The sequence below is a fragment of the Rhamphochromis longiceps genome, linkage group LG7 (genome assembly GCF_057381845.1).
Source record: "Rhamphochromis longiceps isolate RC_006_pf linkage group LG7, R_longiceps_female_GT1.1, whole genome shotgun sequence".
NCBI lineage: Eukaryota > Metazoa > Chordata > Actinopteri > Cichliformes > Cichlidae > Rhamphochromis > Rhamphochromis longiceps.
The window spans coordinates 63,486,187-63,509,515 of NC_140563.1; the positions used below are offsets into that span (position 1 = coordinate 63,486,187).

The 23,329-nt window shown below is 37.5% G+C and overlaps 1 protein-coding gene across 1 annotated transcript in view; it reads right to left on the reverse strand.

Moving 5' to 3' along the window:
- Positions 1–23,329, reverse strand: part of slc4a5b (solute carrier family 4 member 5b) — a 59,448-nt gene that overhangs the window by 14,548 nt on the left and 21,571 nt on the right. Inside the window, exons 8-23 of the mRNA XM_085414781.1 lie at positions 20,758–20,915; positions 20,581–20,668; positions 20,347–20,501; positions 19,888–20,013; positions 19,626–19,800; positions 19,413–19,546; positions 19,143–19,323; positions 18,642–18,732; positions 15,061–15,119; positions 12,361–12,552; positions 10,962–11,075; positions 5,822–5,983; positions 3,717–3,895; positions 3,288–3,360; positions 3,135–3,203; positions 1,476–1,649 (exon numbers count right to left, since the gene is read on the reverse strand). Of these exons, the coding sequence (XP_085270907.1) occupies positions 1,476–1,649; positions 3,135–3,203; positions 3,288–3,360; positions 3,717–3,895; positions 5,822–5,983; positions 10,962–11,075; positions 12,361–12,552; positions 15,061–15,119; positions 18,642–18,732; positions 19,143–19,323; positions 19,413–19,546; positions 19,626–19,800; positions 19,888–20,013; positions 20,347–20,501; positions 20,581–20,668; positions 20,758–20,915 (2,130 nt within the window). The remainder of the gene's footprint in view (positions 1–1,475; positions 1,650–3,134; positions 3,204–3,287; positions 3,361–3,716; positions 3,896–5,821; positions 5,984–10,961; positions 11,076–12,360; positions 12,553–15,060; positions 15,120–18,641; positions 18,733–19,142; positions 19,324–19,412; positions 19,547–19,625; positions 19,801–19,887; positions 20,014–20,346; positions 20,502–20,580; positions 20,669–20,757; positions 20,916–23,329) is intronic.

The following is a 23,329-nucleotide window of genomic DNA, read 5'->3' on the forward strand; positions in this document are numbered from 1 at the left end:
CAATAAAACCTCCCCCAGCACAGAGTGGTTGGAGAGGTGGTCAGGATCAAAGGAATGGCTTTGATCCTACTGCTTAAACTACGACTTTACAAATTTAAGAAACACAATGGCAACATTCAACAATTAGACTTAACAGAAATTCTGACTGTGTGCAGCTTTTCAAGAGTGATGTTGGAATATAAGTATTATTTCAAAATGGATGAGCTGGAGGTTTTTCAAAATTTTTGGGACTATAAAGGTAGTCTGTTTACATTAAATAATTCTGAACTTTTATTTAGGAATGTGTCGATTTGAGCTGAATGTTTATATGGATCACTATTAAGTGAATAAATGTGTTTTAAAATCAAATCAATATCTCTGTCAGGTTTCCTGTCTACTCTTTGCCATATCAGAGTAGACAGAAAATCTGAAAAAAGAAATGAAAAGAAAAAACTACAAAGCTTTAGAGTAGAAAATAAGGCAGTTTTTCTAGCTGTCCTCTTCAAAATTTAACAAAAAGTTTCATCACTAGAAGCAGCATTTTAATGTTTTTGAATGTGTGATACTGTTTGAACAAGCACATAACAAATATGCTTGTCACATTTCCAGGGGTGAGGGGAGGAAGCCAGTACAAAAAGAAACACTATGGCAACCAGTCTAGCTAAAGATGGAGAGTGGTGAATCAAACACGTAGTGAGTGAAAAAAGGTGACTAATGAGTGTTCATAAAGCTTTATTTGTACTTATGTGACAAAAGCATGCACTTTTCTCACTTCTGCATAGATACTTTATAGGAAAATGTCAAAGCTTTTGCTTCTTTGTAACCTGTTGATAACTTTAGTTATTTTGGAGGGTAAAACATGGAAATTTACAAAAGGTTCCAAACAGGACCAATAAAATAAGTCAATAGGACATTCTTAAAGGTCATTGAATATTATTTAAATCAAGCTAAAGTTATTAGCTGCATCATAACCGGAATGTAACCTTTTTTCAGTACAACTGTAATTCCTGCTTTCTGCTTTTTGAGTAAATGATGATAGAAAAGCATCTGTTTTGACATATTTTTTCGTTCACGTCAGACGACGTGCCAGACAGTTTAATCCGTGTAGTTTTACATTTAGCCGGAATAATTTTTAGTTTAATAGCTATACAATGACCCTTCTTGGTAGTTTAGTTTGATAAATTGTTCCTGTAGCTCAGTAAGTATAGCAGATCATCTACTGATCGGAAGGCTGATGGTTCCATCCGTGGCTGTTCCAGTCTGAATCCCACATATCCTCGGACAAGATACAAACCCCAAGTTGCTCTTTGACGATTCCATCAGAGTATGAATGTGCGTGATTAGTAGATGGAAAGCATGTAAGCAAAGAAGAAGTGCTTGTGTGAATAGGTGAATGAGGAGTTGTATACAGTGCTTTGAGTGTTCTGGGAGCATAGAATGATGCTATGTAAGAATCAGTTCATTTACCTAAACAGAAGAACACAGAACACCCTCACCATTACTGGGAAGATGATGGCCAGAAATGTAGACTTAAGGATCCAGAGAACAGCCAGACACACAATCTGGACTAGGGTGAAAAGGTGGACGCGTCTCATAGGGACATGACGCAGGAAGGAGAAGTCTGGCTGGTGTTTGGGCGGCATTAGATACAGCTTGATGCGCTCCCAGAACTGGAACAAAGAAATCGAGAAAATATTTTAAGGTATTCTTTTATTTAGTGTTTTAGAGATGAAGCAGAACATTGTGTCATCCAGGAAATTATCAGAAATGAAAAATTCCAATTATTCCATATATTCCATTCCTATATCTTCTAATGTTGCTGCCTAAGTTAAACTTGTATAATGTAAACAGAATTGGTCCTAGCAAGGAACCCTGTGGAACTCCACAATTAACCTCAGTGTGTAAAGAGGACTCTCCATTTACATGAACACATTGGAATCTATTACATTTCAATTTGCAGATTCTAATTTGATATGATTCAAACCGCTATCTTTAATGCCTACAACATGCTCTAATTGCTTTAATAAAATATTAAGGTCAACTGCATCGGACACTGTGCTGAGGTGTGGCAGGACAAGTAGAGATGATTCCACCATCAAAGGCCATCAGATCACTTCTAACCTTCACTAACACTGTTAATTTAATTTGATGAACTCCTAAACTTGACTGAAACTCTTTAAATAAACCATTACTCTGCAGTTGAAGATTTTTTCAGAGATTTGAGATTGACCTTTAATTAGCTTAGACATCTGTGTCAAGTGATAATGGCTTTTCAAGTAACGGTTTAATTACTGCCGTCTTTGAAGGCCTGTCGCACATAGCTGATTAATAGAGAACAGAGAACTAATAGAGTAAATTTAAATGTTATTAGGAAGTGATAAGAGAAATGAGGAATTTCAGAGAATACTGTTAAATATTCTATTTCTATGCCATATGTTCCACAGGGTTCAGTGCAAGGACTGCATATCATGTGCACATTATATATGCTTCCCCTAGGCAGTATCATTAGAAGGCATAACATACAATTTCACTGCTACACAGATGATACCATAGCATTGTCTATACATAAAGCCAGATGAAACACACCAAATGGTTAACCTGCAGAAATATCTTAAAAATATAAAGACTCATTGATGATGATCTAATTTTTTACTTCAAAATTCAGATAAAACTGAGGTAATTTTACTCAGCCCTAAAAATCTTAGAAACATACTGTATAACCAGATACTTAGTCTTGATGGATCCAATCCTATCCATTCTTTCTGTTTTCTCTCTAATATTGTAGGGTCTTTACCTTATAATATAAAGAACCTTGAAGCAACTCTTGTTGTGATTTGGTGCTATATAAATAAAACTGAATTGAGTTTAAGTGCTTTAATTGATCTGTCAATTATATTATATTATATGTTATTATAAACTCATTCATTTCCTTAAGCTTGTACAATCTGGCCCTCTGAGAAAAAACACATGGTGTTTGAAAATGAATATGTTTACACTGAAAAAGACTGGATTTTTGTTATTCCTGTTTTCTGCTTGTGTCTGATTTTTCATCTATGCACCATTTTCTTTTCATATATATTGGCATATAGATTATAGTTTCCATGAAGAAAAATATGGAGAAAAAAAAAATATATATGTATTTTTTTGTAGTATACCTGGATGCCACTCAGTGAAGCCACTCCCATGTAGAGGAAGACTCCATAAAGGACAGGCATGGGGATGTACTGAATTGAACAGAACATACATTTTAAAATAAAACCAATATAAACTTTCTACTGACACCACAACAGTCTCATCTACGAACTTACCTGAAGTATAGGGGCAAGAAAGACTGAGAGTCCTGTTAGGACAAACACCAAAATGCCTGTCAACCTCTGCTCTCTGGAAGTGAAGAATCAAAAGCATAGCATAAAACTTTATTCTAGGTCCACACAAAAAGATGATTTAGGCAATCAGAAAACAAACAGACCTTAATCTGAAATAAGGACTCTCTTTTCTATGCAGTCTATCTTTAAGATCTCAAAAGTGAAGTAAGCATTTTCACTTTTCATCATCTTAAGCCTTCCTTACGCCAGCAGGGGACACTCCTCTGGTTCCAAAAATACGTTTTATAGAATTTATTCCCCCCACTTTGTCCCCCAATTGATATATTACCAGCCTATGAGCATGCAACGGTTCAGAACACCAAGCTGATGATGGTATGATGGTTAGCTTTTTTTTTCTGGGGGGGGTCCCACCTGACTCCAAGGAACTGTGGTTGCTCTCCAGGGGCACTAGATTCACTCTCCATCTTCAGTGAGTCGATATGAGCAATGGAGATGACAGTGGCTGCTACATACCATGGCATGCCCATGAAAGAACACACAGCCATCAGCACACCTACCCAGAACAGGTCCAAGTGGTAGCCACAGCTTTTCTGAAATTGGGTGCAATAACGGGAAATTACCCAGAAGATCCACTCCCCATGTAATCCTGAACTGTGTAAACAGTTCAAAAATTACCAAAAACACAAAAAATACATTTGCTTTAAATTTGAGTATCACAAAGCATCATGGCACTTTCATTGCTTTAGTATAGTAATGTATTGAAGCAGTAGTGCAGTACTGTTACAATTCAAGCTACAATTGTTCAAGTTGTAAACATGGTATTTTTTCTTCTCATTACCTTTCCCAGATAATATCTATAACTACAGGGAGTGCAGAATTATTAGGCAAATGAGTATTTTGTCCACATCATCCTCTTCATGCATGTTGTCTTACTCCAAGCTGTATAGGGTCGAAAGCCTACTATCAATTAAGCATATTAGGTGATGTGCATCTCTGTAATGAGAAGGGGTGTGGTCTAATGACATCAACACCCTATATCAAGTGTGCATAATTATTAGGCAACGTCCTTTCCTTTGGCAAAATGGGTCAAAAGAAGGACTTGACAGGCTCAGAAAAGTCAAAAATAGTGAGATATCTTGCAGAGGGATGCAGCAGTCTCAAAATTGCAAAGCTTCTGAAGCGTGATCATCGAACAATCAAGCGTTTCATTCAAAATAGTCAACAGGGTCGCAAGAAGCGTGTGGAAAAACCAAGGCGCAAAATAACTGCCCATGAACTGAGAAAAGTCAAGCATGCAGCTGCCAACATGCCACTTGCCACCAGTTTGGCCATATTTCAGAGCTGCAACATCACTGGAGTGCCCAAAAGCACAAGGTGTGCAATACTCAGAGACATGGCCAAGGTAAGAAAGGCTGAAAGACGACCACCACTGAACAAGACACACAAGCTGAAACGTCAAGACTGGGCCAAGAAATATCTCAAGACTGGTTTTTCTAAGGTTTTATGGACTGACGAAATGAGAGTGAGTCTTGATGGGCCAGATGGATGGGCCCGTGGCTGGATTGGTAAAGGGCAGAGAGCTCCAGTCCGACTCAGACGCCAGCAAGGTGGAGGTGCAGTACTGGTTTGGGCTGGTATCATCAAAGATGAGCTTGTGGGGCCTTTTCGGGTTGAGGATGGAGTCAAGCTCAACTCCCAGTCCTACTGCCAGTTTCTGGAAGACACCTTCTTCAAGCAGTGGTACAGGAAGAAGTCTGCATCCTTCAAGAAAAACATGATTTTCATGCAGGACAATGCTCCATCACACGCGTCCAAGTACTCCACAGCGTGGCTGGCAAGAAAGGGTATAAAAGAAGAAAAACTAATGACATGGCCTCCTTGTTCACCTGATCTGAACCCCATTGAGAACCTGTGGTCCATCATCAAATGTGAGATTTACAAGGAGGGAAAACAGTACACCTCTCTGAACAGTGTCTGGGAGGCTGTGGTTGCTGCTGCACGCAATGTTGATGGTGAACAGATCAAAACACTGACAGAATCCATGGATGGCAGGCTTTTGAGTGTCCTTGCAAAGAAAGGTGGCTATATTGGTCGCTGATTTGTTTTTGTTTTGTTTTTGAATGTCAGAAACGTATATTTGTGAATGTGGAGATGTTATATTGGTTTCACTGGTGAAAATAAATAATTGAAATGGGTATATATTTGTTTTTTGTTAAGTTGCCTAATAATTATGCACAGTAATAGTCACCTGCACACACAGATATCCCCCTAAAATAGCTAAAACTAAAAACAAACTAAAAACTACTTCCAAAAACATTCAGCTTTGATATTAATGAGTTTTTTGGGTTCATTGAGAACATGGTTGTTGTTCAATAATAAAATTATTCCTCAAAAATACAACTTGCCTAATAATTCTGCACTCCCTGTATAACTGTTAACATTTAGGCAGAATACTTTTTAATATACTCTATATATTTATCTGTTCTGTGACCATTTCATCTTCGGTGTTTGCAGACCTTTAATTTGTTTTCCTTGCGGTTGACAATGACAGCACTAATCTGCTGGTCCATGAAGATGAGGATGGTGACCAGAAGAGCAGGAACGAAACTGGCCACACACCACCACCAGGGGTTCTTACCAAAGGGCATCACCAGCCAGCCGCGGTCACTACGTGTAGGCTGTATAACAACAAAGAAGAAATATTGGTAACACTTTATAATAAGTGCACACTATTAAGCATTAGGTAATCATCTGTTAAATATTTTATATTTCAAACCTATATAAATACAGTGAAACTACCATACTAGCAGAAAATAGTGAAAGAGGAAATCAGAGAATTGTGTTAGGTTGCAATGGCAAAATAAAAATTGTGCAGATCATTTATTAAGTAAAAGTCATGCATATGCTAGAAAACGCTCGTCTCAGCCACTGTGATTATGTCCATTTCTTTCTACACTACCATTTTAAACCCATTAATCTGCCATTTGGCCATTTTACTTTTTCAGGGGTAGAACAGTGAGGATTCACCTTTTATCAGATGTTGACCTGATGATAGCAATTAAGATGCCATTTACTGAATGAATGATATTTGTCTAGTATGCCATATTACTTTTGCATTAAAGAACAGAGATTTTTAAATAATCAGTTTTTAATAATAAAGAGATATGTTTTCTGGACACAAAAAGGGGAACATGGGAAAAAAAAAAGCAACAAAATTGGCTATCGGCCAAATTGTTATTTTAGACACTAAAAAAGAATTGCACATTTTATCTCTGAATGTTTTATAAACATGTACATGTTGAGCTGCACAACGATAGCATATTTATATAGCTTGGATAATTTCTATGGGTTTGTAAAATTCCATTCTAAGTGGGCGAGTGCCTTACCTTAATTCATAGGTGTATAGGTGTCAAACTCTGGCCCGCGGGCCAAATTTGGCCCGCAGCCTAATTACATTTGGCCCGCGAAGCCATACCAAATTACTATTGGAGCTGGCCTACTGGTATTATACAGCTAATATATATATTGTTTAGTATTAAGCTTTGCTTGTTCTATATTCAGTTTTTCAGCAAAATGTGTTTGAGTCCATAAGAAAAGATTCATTCTTATATCTGGAGGAATATTTCAATAAATATTAACGTTAGCCCGCGACTTTGTTCCAGTTTTGAATTTTGGCCCACTGTGTATTTGAGTTTGACACCCCTGCCTTAATTGAACTGGACTATTTAAGTCTTTTCTTTTTGATATTAAATTATTTTAAAAAGTAACTACAGTTGCCATACACACTCATTGGTTGTTTAGGTATACCTGTTAAAATGCACACATATCTAGCACAAATATCTAATCAAATTTTCTTCCAGAAAATAACAAATGATTTGAGTGTAGAACAAGCTCTATAGTATAAGCATTTGAAAATGCAATTTGTGTGAAAATGTGACAGATACAAGCACAAATTACTTCTGACTATGCCATAACTCAGTTGAGTTAAGATTATAGACTTAGTCAAAAAGACCTGCTGATGTTCAAAGTGAGATTGGAAAATGTTCCCTGGTATGATGAGTGATTATTCTCCTTTGATCAGAATTTGGCCCAAACAACATGAAAGCATGATTCACTCTTGCCTTGCATCAGTGGTTCAGGTTGCTGCTGGTGATCGCTTCCTGGCACATTTTGGGCACTACCTGACAGCCTACCTGAGTATTATTGCTGACCTTGTCCATCCCTTTAGGACCACAGTGTACTGTATCCTAGTAGCATGAGCTGGTAGCACCTGCTACCAGCATGATAACTCTCCATGTCATAAAACCCAGCTCATGTCAAACTAGTTTCTTTGTGACAGTGTGTTCACTGGACTCAAATGGCCTCCAGCATCGCATGTCAATCCAATAGAGCACCTTTCAGATGTGCTGAAATGGGATGGGATATTCCAATGTGTAGTCTATAAATCTTCAACAACTGTGTGATGCCATCATGTTAATATGGATTAAAATCTCTGAATGCTTCTAACACCTTGTCTAAAAAGAAGGCTACTGGCCATTTTTAATTTTCTTAAGATGTTTCAGTTTTCATCCAAATGCCTTCTTTAGTTCTAAAACCAAAATATGTAAAGTCCCAGGTATTTAAACCCTTTTAGGGGTTGTTCCCTTTAAAGGTGGCTGTTGACCCATTATTGATCTTTCCTCCTGGGAAAGGGAATATTATGGTTTAAAAGAAAACATATCCATGTGTTAGAATGGCCCAGTCAAAGTCCAGATCTAAGTCCAATCGAGAATCTGTGGCAAGATCTGAAAACTGCTGTTCACAAACGCTGTCCATCTAATCTGACTGAGCTGGAGCTGTTTTGCAAAGAAGAATGGGCAAAGATTTCAGTCTCTAGATGTGCAAAGCTGGTAGAGACAGACCCTAAAAGACTGGCAGCTGTAATTGCAGCAAAAGGTGGTTCTACAAAGTATTGACTCCGGGGGCCGAATAATTATGCACTCCCCACTTTTCAGTTATTTATTTGTAAAAAATATTTGGAATCATGTATGATTTTCGTTCCACTTCTCACGTGTGCACCACTTTGTGTTGGTCTTTCACGTGGAATTCCAATAAAATTGATTCATGTTTGTTGCTGTAATGTGACAAAATGTGGAAAAGTTCAAGGGGGCCGAATACTTTTGCAAGCCACTGTAGCACTTTTCTACTCTCCTGGAGTACTCAAAGGGTTCTATACAATATGCCACATTCACCCAATCACACCCATTCTCACAAGCACTTTCTCTAAACTGAGTGCTTTCTAACTACATTCACACACATTCACACTCTGATGGATGCATAACTTGCATACTTGACATGCAGACTGGAGGAGCCAGGGATCAAACTACCAGCCTTCCGATTAGTAGGTTACCCGCTCTACCTGATGCCATCCAGTAGCTAGGTGCTACTGCCGCTTAGGTGCTTGTAAATTCTGTAGGTGGCTGATTTCATACTGATAATAATAGGTCTAACTGGGACTCCTTTGTAGATCTTTTGAGGGCACATATACAGGGTATAGCATCCCCCGGGGTAAAGGTGGTGGTTGTAGGTTGGTCTACATGGCTAATGTCCACATTTTGGACTAAAAAAATGGATGGTTTGAAACAGGAATAAAAGAAGCAATCTATATCCACTTCAAATGACCATCATTCATCACTTATTGGCTTACGACACAAAATGTCAGACATCTTCAATTCAATTTTATTTATATAATCACCTCAAGACGCTTTATATTGCAAGGACTCTACAACAATACAGAAAAAATCCCACAATTAAATGATCTCGTTTGAGCAACGACTTAGTAAGAGTGGGAAGGAAAAACTCCCTTTTAACAGGAAGAAACCTCCGGCAAAACAAGGCTCAAGGAGGGACAGCCATCTGCCACGACTGGTTGATGGGAAGAAGACAGGGCAAAAGACGCACTGTGGATGAGAGCCAGAGATTAATAACTCATGAGTAAATGCAGAGTGGTGTATAACAGTGAGTGAAAAGAGGTGAGAGAAGGAGAAACGTTCAGCGCATTATGTGAAGCCCCCAGCAGCTTAACCTAATTGCAGCATAACAAAGGAAGGATTCGGGGTCACCTGATCCCCTGCTAATAATAAGCTTTGTCAAAAAGAAAAGTTTTAAGCCTAAACTTAAAAGCAGAAAGTGTGTCTGCACATCATTAATAGTGGGCCAATGACTACCTTCTAAGAGACAGCCTCCAGTATGGCTTAAATACCTGGAACTCGTCACCTTTCAGTTTTAAAACTGAAGAAGCCTGTGAGTTGAAACATATTCCAAAAGCTTAAAGTCCAATTTTCTTAGCCTACCATGAGTTGGATGAATGAGAACCTACATAAACATATTTTCCACCAACTTGTTCAATCTATCCTACAAAGCATTAAGACTAAAGCTAAAATGGGGTTTACATTGCAAGGCATATCTAATAAAGTGTCCAGTGAATGTAAACCTGAAATGGTTCCCTTTAAAGAGCTATACATAGGTGGCGATATTGGAAGCATAATTCATATCATGTTAGAAGTATAAAAACTTCCAATATGATAACAACAATATAACAGCAACTACATTAAAAGTTATTTTCTAACCATTGCTAGCATGCACCCAGAATTAAGGAGGGAAAAAACCTGAAATTAAACACATATATATGTCTTAGGGACAGTATTCAAGATATCATTTTCAGACTTTGTGTAATGGTCAATACCAGTAACAGTTTGAGCTGATTTAACTTAGGTGAAAATTGGGTCAAGGACACAGCACATGTGGAAATCAGTAAAAATGTTATATAAACCTCTATTTTATGGTTTTTAAAATTCACATTAATATACTAGGCCTCAGTGGACATGAGTACCATTTGATGCAGAGCACTATTTGATCTTCACAGTTAAGGCTCAAGATCGAAGTTGATACTGGGAGAAAAAAAATTCAAGGAAACATTGAGTAATTTTTTATATGAAACGGCATGGAGAGCGATGTATTTCTATTTTTTCTATGCGATGACCTATGACATCAGAATAATGCCATGAAGTTTTGCAAAAATCACACACTGCATGGTAAATGGTAAATAGACTGGTTCTTATCTTGTACTTTTTTACTCTACCTGAGCATTCCAAGGGCTTTATACAACAATGTACTTTAGACTGCTTTCAGTATATATTAAAATATCAATTTTTTACAGCTTGTAGAAGCCAACGATTTTAGCCAATTCTGGTCCAAACATATAGGTAAAGATAACAAAATATAAAGTCAGGGTCCCACAAATTAGGGGAAAAGCCTAAGTTTCCATTGAATCACTTCCAAACTTTAAAGATAAACATAAACATTTTCTTTTTGAGCTCTTCAAAAACTTTTTTCTTTTCCAATACAACATTATGACTTCATAATGACACAAAGAGATGAATATACTGCAAAAGATTTCCATATTGTTCTGACATCAGCAAAAATGATCTACGAAAGCAATGTCATAATTGGGGATTTCCACATTACCAATGCTGACATCAATATAAGTTTTAGTATAGCTCTTGCTGCTTGGGGAGAGTTGGGCTCATTGAGTGCTCTTGTTAGAAGTATAATTATTCTTTGAAGTGACAGAATATATATATATATTTTTTAAAAATTTTGTGAAAAATCAAATACCTTGAACTCTGTTGGCACGATAAGTTTAGGTGTGTCTAACCCCATCAGCATATCGAGACCCACAAAGGACATGATTGACATGAAGATGGCAAAGTCACTGATTAGCTTCCTCAGCTATAGGTCAGCCCATATACAATTACACAGGACAAAAGAAGGGCAAAGACAAATGTGCACAGTAAAAGTGATGACGGGAGACATACGTTTAAGTATAAGAAAGTGGGAGATACATGAGGAAAGCAAGACAGTGAAAAGAGAAAAGAGATTATTTACTCAGTTAAAGTGTAAAATTGATCAATCCACACACTCCAAATCCTGTTTAGATGCGTAAACAACTACATTGCTGAGGAAAGAATTGAGTGGCCAGCAGTGTCCTAAGAACAAGGTCTGACAAGATGAGAGAGGTATTTAGGAAAGGGTGGACCTTGAGTTCAGTGGGTACGTGCAGTTTGGGTGTGTCCAGCGCCAACAGACAATCCAACCCACAGAAGACCAGGATAGAAATGATGATGGCAAAATCACTGATCAGTGTGCGAAGCTGGAGCACATACGTGGAAAGCAGTGGAGGGGGGGGGGGAGAACAACATGGAGAGAACATTCTGGTAAACATATGGAAGTGTAAGGTTGGTTGTCTGGATAACGAGCACATACTGTGTAGGTGAAGTTTTAAAGTAAAACACTGGCAATATTCTACATTTCTAATGAGTATATTTAGATGGACTACGTAAGTAAGTAGACAAAGTACATATAATTATGCCATGCCAGAAATCTCTTGGCAGACGTTTGGATGTCTTCTTCTATGATGGCATTTGTCTTTGCCTATTAGGCACTTCCCTTGATGTGTCATTTTATTGAGAACAATTTAACACTCACTCTAAATCTTGTGAGAAATTGAAAGTGCTTCTGTTTATAGTAGCCAAACAATACCTTAAAGCTAGCTTTATGTGTTCAAATCATTATTTCTCATCTGTTCCATAGTCTCATTGGTATTTAGGTGTTGCTCTTCATTTTCATCATGCAACATTACAGAAGTATACAAGTTTGGATGTTTTCAGTCCTCTGTGAAGCCTAAGTGCTTGCATGAAAACTGAAAACTGAACCATTCAGATGCTAAAATAGCTAAACAAGCAGATCATCCCACTTAAAGAGGCTCTAAAACTAGCCTTTTAGTCTAAGTGACTATTATTGTAAAAATGAGTTTTACAATAGCCTACGGTACTTGGTAGATCTTTTTGACCTTAAAAGGAACATCACCAGCGTTGTTCTTTAAATGCCACTACTTTGATGCTGTAATTATAGGCATAACATCAAATTAAAGGAAACCAGCATTTCACATGCAGGAATTAAAGGCAGCCTGGGAGAGTTTTCTTCCTGCAGTTATTGAGTATAAGGATTTGCTTACCTTTGTTGGGAAGTAGCGGCTAAACTTGAACTTCTTAAGAGACACTGTCATGGAGTAGGTGCCAAAGAAGAGGATGAAGGACATGAGGGCCAGGTCAGGAACATACTTACAGGAGTTCCCCACCAGCATACCACCATACTTGACACATTCTTTCTTACTCAGCTGACTCCAGTCCAGATCTGTTAAGTTAAACTAAAAACGACAACGGCAGAAGGAGAAGCAAAAGTAGAGAATCGAAGGGATGAGGAAGGAAGAAGCATAGCAGAGAAGGGAAAATTGATGGATAGGTAGCGGAGTGGAGAAAAAGCAGACACAAGAAAGAGAAAAAAAACCAAGCAATAACAAAAGAAAAAAACACAACACATATAACTGAAAGCCACAGTGCTTTCTGATGGCTGGATTAACGCCGCTGTCTTGGCCCATATTTATCAAGCAAGTGGACTCAATTATAGGAATCACACTGAACTTCATTTTGGACCTTTACATTATTTTTTTAAAATGTTGCCACATAGGAGAAAGCATTGTATCCCAGCTTTATGAAATTTAGAGTTGCAAATTAAAAATCATGATGGAATTTGTATGCTTTTCCTGCTGCTTTCTGAGGAATAGACTAACACTTTTAAATAACGCTTAATGGCATTATACAGTTTTTTAAAAGCTGTATAATAATCAGAGTAGCCATCAGAAAAATCTGCTTGAAAAACAATGCTTGACTTCCAGCCAGCCGAGGTCACCTGCAGTCAGTATCAGTACACTGAATCTGAGTATTTAAACACTCTAAAATAACCATCTTTAAACACAAGTCAGCTAAAGCTATTCATTTGATGTAGGTTAATAACAGAGCAAAATTTCATCATCATTCATCCAAGAATTGTGAAGCTTTGAGGATCTAATCACACACTATCATTGTTCAATACAGGATGTCCAGCTCTCTGCACAAGTTTATGAGTAGCTGGGCCCAGGGGGAGAGTGCGTACGCTACATGGCGTGTGCTAACAGCCATATATAATCCTGTGAAGTGCAGCAATCTCTTCACTCAGAGGATTGCAAATCTGCAAACCGGCTCTATTTCATGTTGTCTCTGACAACAGAGGGGGAACCCTCCAGCCACTGACCATGCTGGAGATGTTGATGCGAGCCAAAACCGAATCAGAGGACAAGTTTCTGGGAGTTAACAGCTTGCGTGATAGGCAGCTTGCAGGACAACAGCTTGAAGCACAGCTTAACAGTGGTCATCAAGCAAGCCTCAGTTTCAACTGTGAAGAGTAGACTTCGAGCTCAGGTTTGACAGGATGAGCTGCAGCAAGAAAGCCATTGGTAAAAAGTCAGAATAAGACAAAGAGGCTTTCCTGGGACATGAAACATCGCCATTGGACTACTGAAGACTGGAAGAAGGTATTATGGACTGATCAATCAAAATTCATCAGTCTGTATATATGTATGTATCACTCTTACAGTAACAACCCCAAAACTCTTTAGTAGTAGTATCTGCCATCTGTAGGGGAACTTTACTGGTCATATTTTTTTTCTCTTGTGAATATAGAGCAAAATATAACAGTTCATGTTTTTGCCTTTTAACACTAATGAATGCTATGAGTGTCATTCAGGAGGTTGTCCACTATCTAAGATTGTCATTAAAACTGTGGCTGTTCCTGTCTACATCGCAATCTCTCTGTGTAATATACTTACGATGAAAAGTTGTTTAGTCTCAGCCATAAAATTCCTGTATGACTATGACATGTAGTATAAAAGGAGGTACAGTTTTAGATCTGGTAAAATAGAGTTATACTGGCCAGCATAGCATTTTGTGGCTGGAAAAAAAAGAGACATCTAGGTGTAGCTTCTAAAGTCTAAAAATTAAAGCCAAAGTTGAAGTGTCTTAAGCCTCAGCAGTTCTTTCTAATAGCCAGGTGAGGAGTCAATGAAAAAAACAGATTTTGGTTTCCTTAATTCTCTAATGTCAGTAAACACTTTAGAGTGAGTTAATGGACTCCATTTCAAGTTGTTTTGAATACAATGTGATATTCATTTTTAAAATTATGATCCTTAGGAGTGTCCAGAAGGATGGTGAAATGGGTGGGCCTTCCTTGACAGTTAGTGACAGGTTGCTACTGATTGAGCATGCACTGTCCAGAGCCTCCCCTCACTCCAGTGAAGAGCAAAGATTGCAACACAAACAACATTTAATTAAAACTTGGCTTTGCAAATCAATGTGAGATATTTTAGTAACAACATAGAGTTTATGCACACAACATCATAATTCTAAATGCATTAAATATAAACCATTTTGTCTGAAAAAAAGCCAAAGCAATTTGTTAAAAATGGATGACAGCCATTTTTTCTAAATCAAAAGGGTTCAGTTTTGTTTAGTAAATGACAAGAAAAGATAAATGAAAATTAATTATGATTAAAATTAAATTAAATTAGGATTCATTACATAATTTAAGAAAGCTGAAAAAGTGTTTAAAGTTGGCGCAGCTAAAGAATTATTGTCCCAGGCTAACTTCCTTCACTAAAATGCTTGATAAATAGGGGCCTCAATTACTTCACTTAGTCTTTAGTTCAAATTTGTTCATATCATACCATGTGCAGATCAAAACAGCCAAATAAACTGAGATACAAATTATTTTCACCAATGGGAATAATGAAAATTCATGAAAGTGACGCTAATGTAACTCTTTGTGGTCTTCTGTCACTTACCAGCAGAGTCATATTATCATCTGCAAGTGGAGCTGAAGCATTCAAGCCCAGTGCAGGTGCTGAAGAGGAAAAGGCATAAGTTGAAGAAGAGAAAGAAAAAAAGAATGAATGATGGATAATATAAAATGTAAAGCTTTACGTAATAGTGTTAATAATGCAATATAACTTTCTATATCCCAGTTCAATCACAATTTTTTCATTATATTGGAATGTTTACAAGAGATATTTAGATGTGTACTCACTTTTTTAGTGAGCATTCAAATATGAAGCAGAAACAAAAGTACACAAAATCATGACAGAGTACAAACTAAACACATGCTTCTTATGCAATCAAATATGTCCATCAGGAACACAGACAACCAAACATGTTTTAATATTAGACAAAGATAAAATAAATAAATACAAATACAGTTTTTAAAATGATGATTTCATTCCTTAAGGAAAAAAATATCCAAACCTACCTGATACAATGTGAACTTAAATCTGATTTAGATGCTTTGGATTCAGATCCAGAGCCATAAGAAAGATTCTCTGGCAGTTATTGCAAATGCTTGATGGCACTTCTTGCTGCCAAGGTAGCACAACCAGTTATGAGGGGGCAATTACTTTTTCACGGATGATATTGATTAATCTTTTTTGCCTTAGCATGTGAAATAATCATTTAAGAACTGCATTTACTCAGGTTATCTTTGTCTAATGTTAAAATTTGTTTGATGATCTGAAACATGCAACAGTGACAAATAGGGGAAAAAAGTACAAATGAAATCAGGAAGGGAGCAAATAGTTTTTCACAGTATCCTAATATTTTCTTTGCAATGCATTTAAAAAGGTAGAGGGACTTCCTAAGTCTATTAATGATGCTAAAAAGTAACTTAATTAAATGTATCCAAAATTGATTCCAAACACCTTACATACACACTGTATAAATACATGGACAAAAATACACATTGCCTACAGGGGCTGCTCGAAAACCCATACAACAAAGCTCTTGGTGCACTGTGCTGATGTTAACTGAAGGAGAAGGAAGGAGTTTAGGACGCTGCAGTCAGTGCTGGGAACTATTATTTAATGTGAACTGCACCTATGACCACACTCTGTAAATGTACATGGTTTGTCACTTTATGTCAGATTTGCTGTGGTTTCTAAATGCTTCCACTTTGCAATAAATATAATTTATAGATGATATTGGATATTCCACGATCATCTATAAATGATTATGAAATTTATTCTTGGAAAGGATGAAATTTCACAGGCTGAATTGTTGTGCCAGTGGCATCCTGTTATAGTACTATCCAGAGGTGTGGACTCGAGTCACATGACTTGGACTCGAGTCAGACTCGAGTCATTAATTTTATGACTTTAGACTTGACTTGAAAAAATGTTCTAAGACTTGTGACTTGACTTGGACTTTTACACCAATGACTTGGGACTTGAATTGGACTTGAACCGGTTTACTTGAAAAGACTTGATATTTTACCCCAAATATAAAATTTAACATGCATATTATATAGAGATTGAAAATGTGATGTCATTCACGGGTAGAACCGCAAAGGATTCTGGGAACTCGTGGCAAGCGGTACTAGCGCACGCAGGCTTTCAATTGAAATCAGTCACACAGCGATAAAAAGAAACACAAAAATGTCAAGAAGCTGTTGTATTATTAACTGCAATAGCCGGTCGCATGACAGCCACGGGAAGCCGACGGGTAAAGAGATCGGTTGTTATCGGATTACGTCGTTGAAGAGAAATTGTTCGAGCCATGTTTCCGAAGTGACAAAGACGCGACGGATGGCCTGGATTGCAGCCATTCAAAGATCAAATATAACGTCCCAGAACACTCCAGCTCACAGGTTAGTCTGCTCCAAGCATTTCCACAAAGGTCAGTCTGCTGTTGTAGTTAATGCGTCATTTTTCTTAACATAATTGGTGATATAGGTTACAAGCAAGTCTGGCGCTGAACAGAAATTGTCGCGCTATGCTCCTTTGTTTATTGTGCATAAATAGTGAATTGTCCTGACACAATATGGCGTTTCGCTTCTGTTATTATGGTACATTAACAAAAACATATACTTTTATTCACAGGATAAAACAGGTTTTTTGTATCACTAATTGTCCAGTACGATTACAGCATACAGTATTATTGTCACTGCTACATTTCTGTGATGCATACCAGAAATTATTTCCACTACTAATTAATTACCGTTGAGCTCAAAGGTCCTATTAATAAACGGTTAACGAATGTGTATTTATGAAGACGATTTGTGAGACTGGTAAACTTATGATACGTACGATGGTCTTTACTTTCTACACGGTGCATTTCAAGGTCCTGCACCCATCCGTCCGTAAACTGTACCTGGGCTTGTTGCAGTGACCGGAAGTTACTAAACTTCATGAGTGTATGCACTCACTCCAAGAACCGTATAATTATAAATATGCATATAAATATGCTAAGATGAGATAGCTGACTTCATCTAACTAGCAAATGTTTTCCAGGCTACGTTGGTGATGCAGTTTTTTTTTAAAAATGATATTTAAAAAAAAATATCATTTATTTATGTATGATATTTTTGTCATGCGATTTTAAAGCCGGTCCTACAACCGCATCCAAGAATAACATGCAGCTTATCTCAGAACTGTCGGTGAAAATTATTCTTGGAGCTAAGTTTAATTGAGCTGCATTTTAAAGAGGTGCAATTTCACAATTTGTGTATATTTTCTACGTTCACTATTTTGTCATGTGTTGAGAAAAACACAGATTTAAAAATTACATGGTCTAATATTTACATTTAGCATAACTGCAACATTATTTTTTCGTTTTTTTTTTAAAGACTCGAAAGGACTTGAAATTCAAAATTTCAGACTTGTGACTTGACTCGGACTTTTACACCAGTGACTTGAGACTCGACTCTGACTTGCCTGACATTACTTGAGACTTGACTTGAGACTTGAGGATAAAGACTTGAGACTTACTTGAGACTTGCAAAACAATGACTTGGTCCCACCTCTGGTACTATCCCCAAATTCAGTGAACTCATTAGAACAACCCAGAGCCAGGCAGACTGCATGGCTAGGTCCCTGATTTTATACACCTGTGGCAATGGGACCAAAAACAACTGGATTCAAAAACTAAGGGATGTGATCTGATACTTGTGGCCATTAAGTGTGTGTCACATAGTAATAATAATAAATTTTATTTGTGGGCCACCATACAAAGCATAGAAGACATCATCTTCTATGTTTTGTACGACATCATCTCATTGCTCGCCCCTTTTCCATACTGACATGGAAAGACCAATATCAATCTCCTGGGGATTTATGATATAATTAGATATATCAACATACAATAAAAGGAGCTCAGAATTGCAAATGGAGTGGAAGCAGGAAGAAACAGGTAACCCTCTATATTTCCGGAGTTCAAAGACACACCAATCAAATCCGCTGATGCTCATGTATTAACAAGCTCATTTCTGTAATCTGAACCTGGTCATTGCCATGTCCACCCCACCCCAACAATAACAGAAAATAAAATTAAATAAAATATTAACATAAAATAATTAAAAAAAAATAGTTTGAAGACTCACCCTGGTCTGGAGCGATGCATTCACACTTATAAGCTGTAATGTAATCAGGTTTGAAGCCACGGTTGATTGGGTAATATTTAAAGGCTCCGACCTGCGAAGAACAAACCATTTTTCTCTTTGTGTAACACCTAAATTCCCATCGCCATTTTTTTTCCTTGCACAAGATATTTTTGCACAAATGTATATTCTTCTACACAGAAGATTGGATTATAACTTGTATGCATAAAATAATAATTTTTATGCACAAGATCATCTGTTTTCCTGTAAGAAACTTATCTTGTGAGATTTTTTTTTCCTACAAGATAATTATCTAGTGTGTGCCAGATTTTTTTTTTTCAATGTCAGCTTACTGGACTTTATGGGCAGTGTACTATGGTGCATCATAAGTGTTGTGTCTCTGTTGTGTGAAATGTTTGCAGAGTGTACGATAAAAGGAGATGTAAGGATAAAAGCAAAAAACATTGGATGCTTAACCATATTAGATTAAAAAATATTACCTACCATCTTCTTGATTGCATCAGAAATGAATATAAAAGAAATGAGGCTGGAGAAACCCTCCTCTGTGAATCGGGTCATATATTTGATGATGTAGCTAGCATCTGAAAAAACCAGTAAAAAACACTGCAGACACGAGTGAAGGCCAATCCACAGACGAAGCTCCATATAGTCCACATCATTGTTTCTGTATTGACAATGATATAAGGTAGAGATGTTTATGTTTACGTTTGTTTTTTTTTATATAGAATTCAACTGTGTTCTAGTGCATCTTACTTGCTGAACTCATAAAGCAGTTTTTCAAAGATGAGAATGGGCCCAGTTGAACTCAAAATGATGAGAGGCTGTCCTCCAAACAAGCAAAAGACACTTCCTGCTAAAGCAGTGCCAAGAAAACTCTCCATCACTCCCTATGAGAAAAATAGGGAACAGATAATAATATGTCATGTTTTGTGCTATGTGCTATGTATTACTTTGGACCTCTCTGACCTGGTAATTGTCAGTAGCATCCCCTAGTAGTCCTCCAAAGGTGATAGCATTGGTAATGCAGCCTAGGTAGATGAATAGCACAGCAGAGATGGACTGGATATGGAAACCATCATAAATATCACTGCAATACCATGGGATCTTCCTTTTGATATCCAGCCATAATCCACCACCAATCCTGTTTAAACAGAGTAGGGTGCTCATTTAGAAATGCAGAATTAAACATACTGTAACTGGAGTGGTATAATCCTTTTCAGTTATATACCTCCCAGTGAATTTCAGCTCCTCTCCCAACTCATGTGGGGCTGGAAGCTCCTCATCTTCACCTCCAGCTGCTCCGCCAGCTAAACCATTCACCTGACCCAGCTCATTCAAGTTCAGCACTGACTTTCTGGGATAAATGCGATAGAGGAAGCAGGTTTTAATTCAACTCTGGAATGTTAAATCTCCAGTTTTGACATACTGTCATTATACATATTATTTTTTTAAAGTCCATTATGGTTTTTAATGTACAAATAATAAAGCTGCTTTATCTAAAGAAAGAGCTTTGAGAGAACATGAAGAAGTGGACATTCCTAACATGCACCAGATCACTGGCACCCAATCTAGGATTAGGGGTATTGTTTGGACTGGTTAGCAACCGTCCTATTTGGCATTTAGCTAAAATATAACCCAACAGTAATATATCTGAGATCAAAATTAAAACGTTATTAAAAGCACATGCCTCGTTTCTGCAGATGGAACCTTTTTGGGTGGTTCAATACGGATCTTGGGGTCCCATTCTCCTGGAGGAAGGACAATCACTTCATCCAGAAACTCATCAACACCTGCAATCAAGTCTTCACGGTCCCTTGCCTTATAGGCAACATCGCTAAACAACTGAAAAAAAGAAAAAGAGATAACTCATAAAATATATTTGATGCATGCATATCCTGTTGGGTTAGTGCTAGTCACTTACATCATCCACCATGAGTGTAGCAATAGCTCTGCCAATCTCGTTGTAGGATTTGGTTTTGCCATGAGGACCCAGAAGAATGAAGAGAAATCTGCCAGAGGGGGAACAGAGGGGGGAAATGTTGATAAATTGATCAATTCAAAGACACACCCAGCTGACAGTGAAGCTGAAAGGACCTACCTGGTTGGTACAGGAACTTCAGTAAGCCCCCCCAGAGTTGTAGCTTGAGCCAAGCGTACAAAGGAGACAAAGGGTTTATCCAGAAAATCAACTTCACCAATCAGGACATTGGATGCTTCAGCATCACGAGGTATCTTCTTCATGAACTTATTCTTAAGCTGTCAAACAAAAGATTAATGCAAAGAAATGAAACCTTTGGGATAAATGCAGGAGTGTAATTTGTGTTTCAACATAGCTGACATTTTATAGTTGCTTATGCATATCACAATCAGCTTGCTTAATCATGTCTGTCAGTAGCTAATCAGGTCGCATGAGCTAAGTTAAACAAAATGCAACAGCAGCTGGACAACAACAAAGCTCAAAAAACGTTCTTATTGACTTCTTTTTTATTGAGGGAACTCCTCAGTAAAACATTTTGGCAGATAGTGTCCTGTGGTCCTCCTGCAATGATATTTCTTGGGACAGATTTGAACAAGTAATATGATAATATGGTACACAGATGTAAACATTCAGGATCTATAGAGGCTGAGTCCTAGAGTTTCCTCTATCCCCTTGAGCATTTACCATTTTCACTTGAGACAACACCAATAAGAAGATGATGATGGAGAATGAAAAGTACTTTATCTGTCCCAAATGTTGGAAAATAACAATGTTACAGCACCAAAAAAAAAAATCAAAAAACAACTTAGCTCAAAAAAATTAATAATATCACAAAATAAAAATAGCTCAGGGAGGTAGAAAAAACACTACAGAAGGAGCTCAACTGAACAAAATACAAAAAAGTGAAGCATTAAATCAAAATCTAAATATAATACAATAAGGAGCTTAAAATAAATGCAGAAATTTTGGTATGAGATTGTAAAACCTTTTCTATCTGGCCTTGTGACAGCATTGTGGATACATAAAATTTGGACTTTATATGGATACAGAGGATAGTCAGAATCCACTGATAAAATCATCCACAGCCATTCACCACAGCCACACTCATTTGGATTACTTCTGCATCAGCTGATGAAGGAATTCTAAACTGTGTGTTGGCTTAAACTAAATTCCACCAGCAGCAGCATTGAAAAGTTTCTTGGGAAGTAACATAGATGCATTGCCATGGCTAATAGTTAAAATTAAGAGAAGTTTTCCTTCAGAGTAACGTGTCCTGAACTAGACCAGATTTAGATTGGTATAACCCCTTCACATTTCTATAGCATGCGCATAAAATTAAACTCACCGTGGTCCTAATTAGCGTATTACTGTTCGAGTGCCTCACATTCCCTATGATGATCGCTGGAACAGCTCAAGCACTGAAACCCTGTTGTTTACTCTTCTTTCTCTGTGATTACAGTAGTTTATTCTAAAGCAGAAACACTTGGTCTTGGAATGATGTTGCTTAAACTAAAATCTCTTCATAATCTGCTAATGCTGCTCCTAACTTCTTGACACTAAGAAACTATAAACGACACATTTCAAAGCCACGTCACACATTCCAGAGTTTTAGTTGCCTTTGGCAGTCATACTGTACACAGTTCACTTATTATTCTCCTTCTTTCAGTTGTTATGGTGTTGTAGAGGGGTTTGGTTAAGCTCAGCTGCAGGAGGTAATATTAGTTTGAGTCATTCAGGGAAAAGGTCAGAGAAAGGGAGTCTAGTTAGTACATGTGGTTTGTCTGGCCTAATCACGCTCTAATTGTGCAGTAGTGTACTGGAATGCACAGCCTTAAGAAAGACACACAGAAAGGTAGCAAAAACATGACTTGTCTGCTTCATCTGAGCAAAACAGCCAAGTTAAACTTGTAGTTACTTTACCTGAGCTTCTACAGGCTGGGTGTCTTAAAACTTGCATAGCCTGCCTTATTTTCTTGTTGTTTCAATAACTATGTTATCTCTGACAATTCTTGAGTACACTCTGCTTTGTCCTAAACAGAAAGCATGCCCAGCAGACACATCTGTACCAGTGCTGACATGTGGAAATATCTCTTATATTAAGTAGCCACACTTTGCTTTGTTGACAGTGCTACAAACCCTTTGCCTTCTCTCAATGAGCTTCATGATGTAGTCACCTGAAATGGTTTTCATTTTACAGGGTTGCCTTGTCAGGGTTCAGAATCAAAATCATGAATCATGAATTATGTGGGTTACAGTTGCTCCAAGACAATAACAGTAACAGACTAAATTGATTAAATAATACAATATATTACAAAGTTTACAAAATATAAGAGATAGCTCTAATATACAGGGAGTGCAGAATTATTAGGCAAATGAGTATTTTGTCCACATCATCCTCTTCATGCATGTTGTCTTACTCCAAGCTGTATAGGCTCGAAAGCCTACTACCAATTAAGCATATTAGGTGATGTGCATCTCTGTAATGAGAAGGGGTGTGGTCTAATGACATCAACACCCTATATCAGGTGTGCATAATTATTAGGCAACTTCCTTTCCTTTGGCAAAATGGGTAAAAAGAAGGACTTGACAGGCTCAGAAAAGTCAAAAATAGTGAGATATCTTGCAGAGGGATGCAGCAGTCTCAAAATTGCAAAGCTTCTGAAGCGTGATCATCAAACAATCAAGCGTTTCA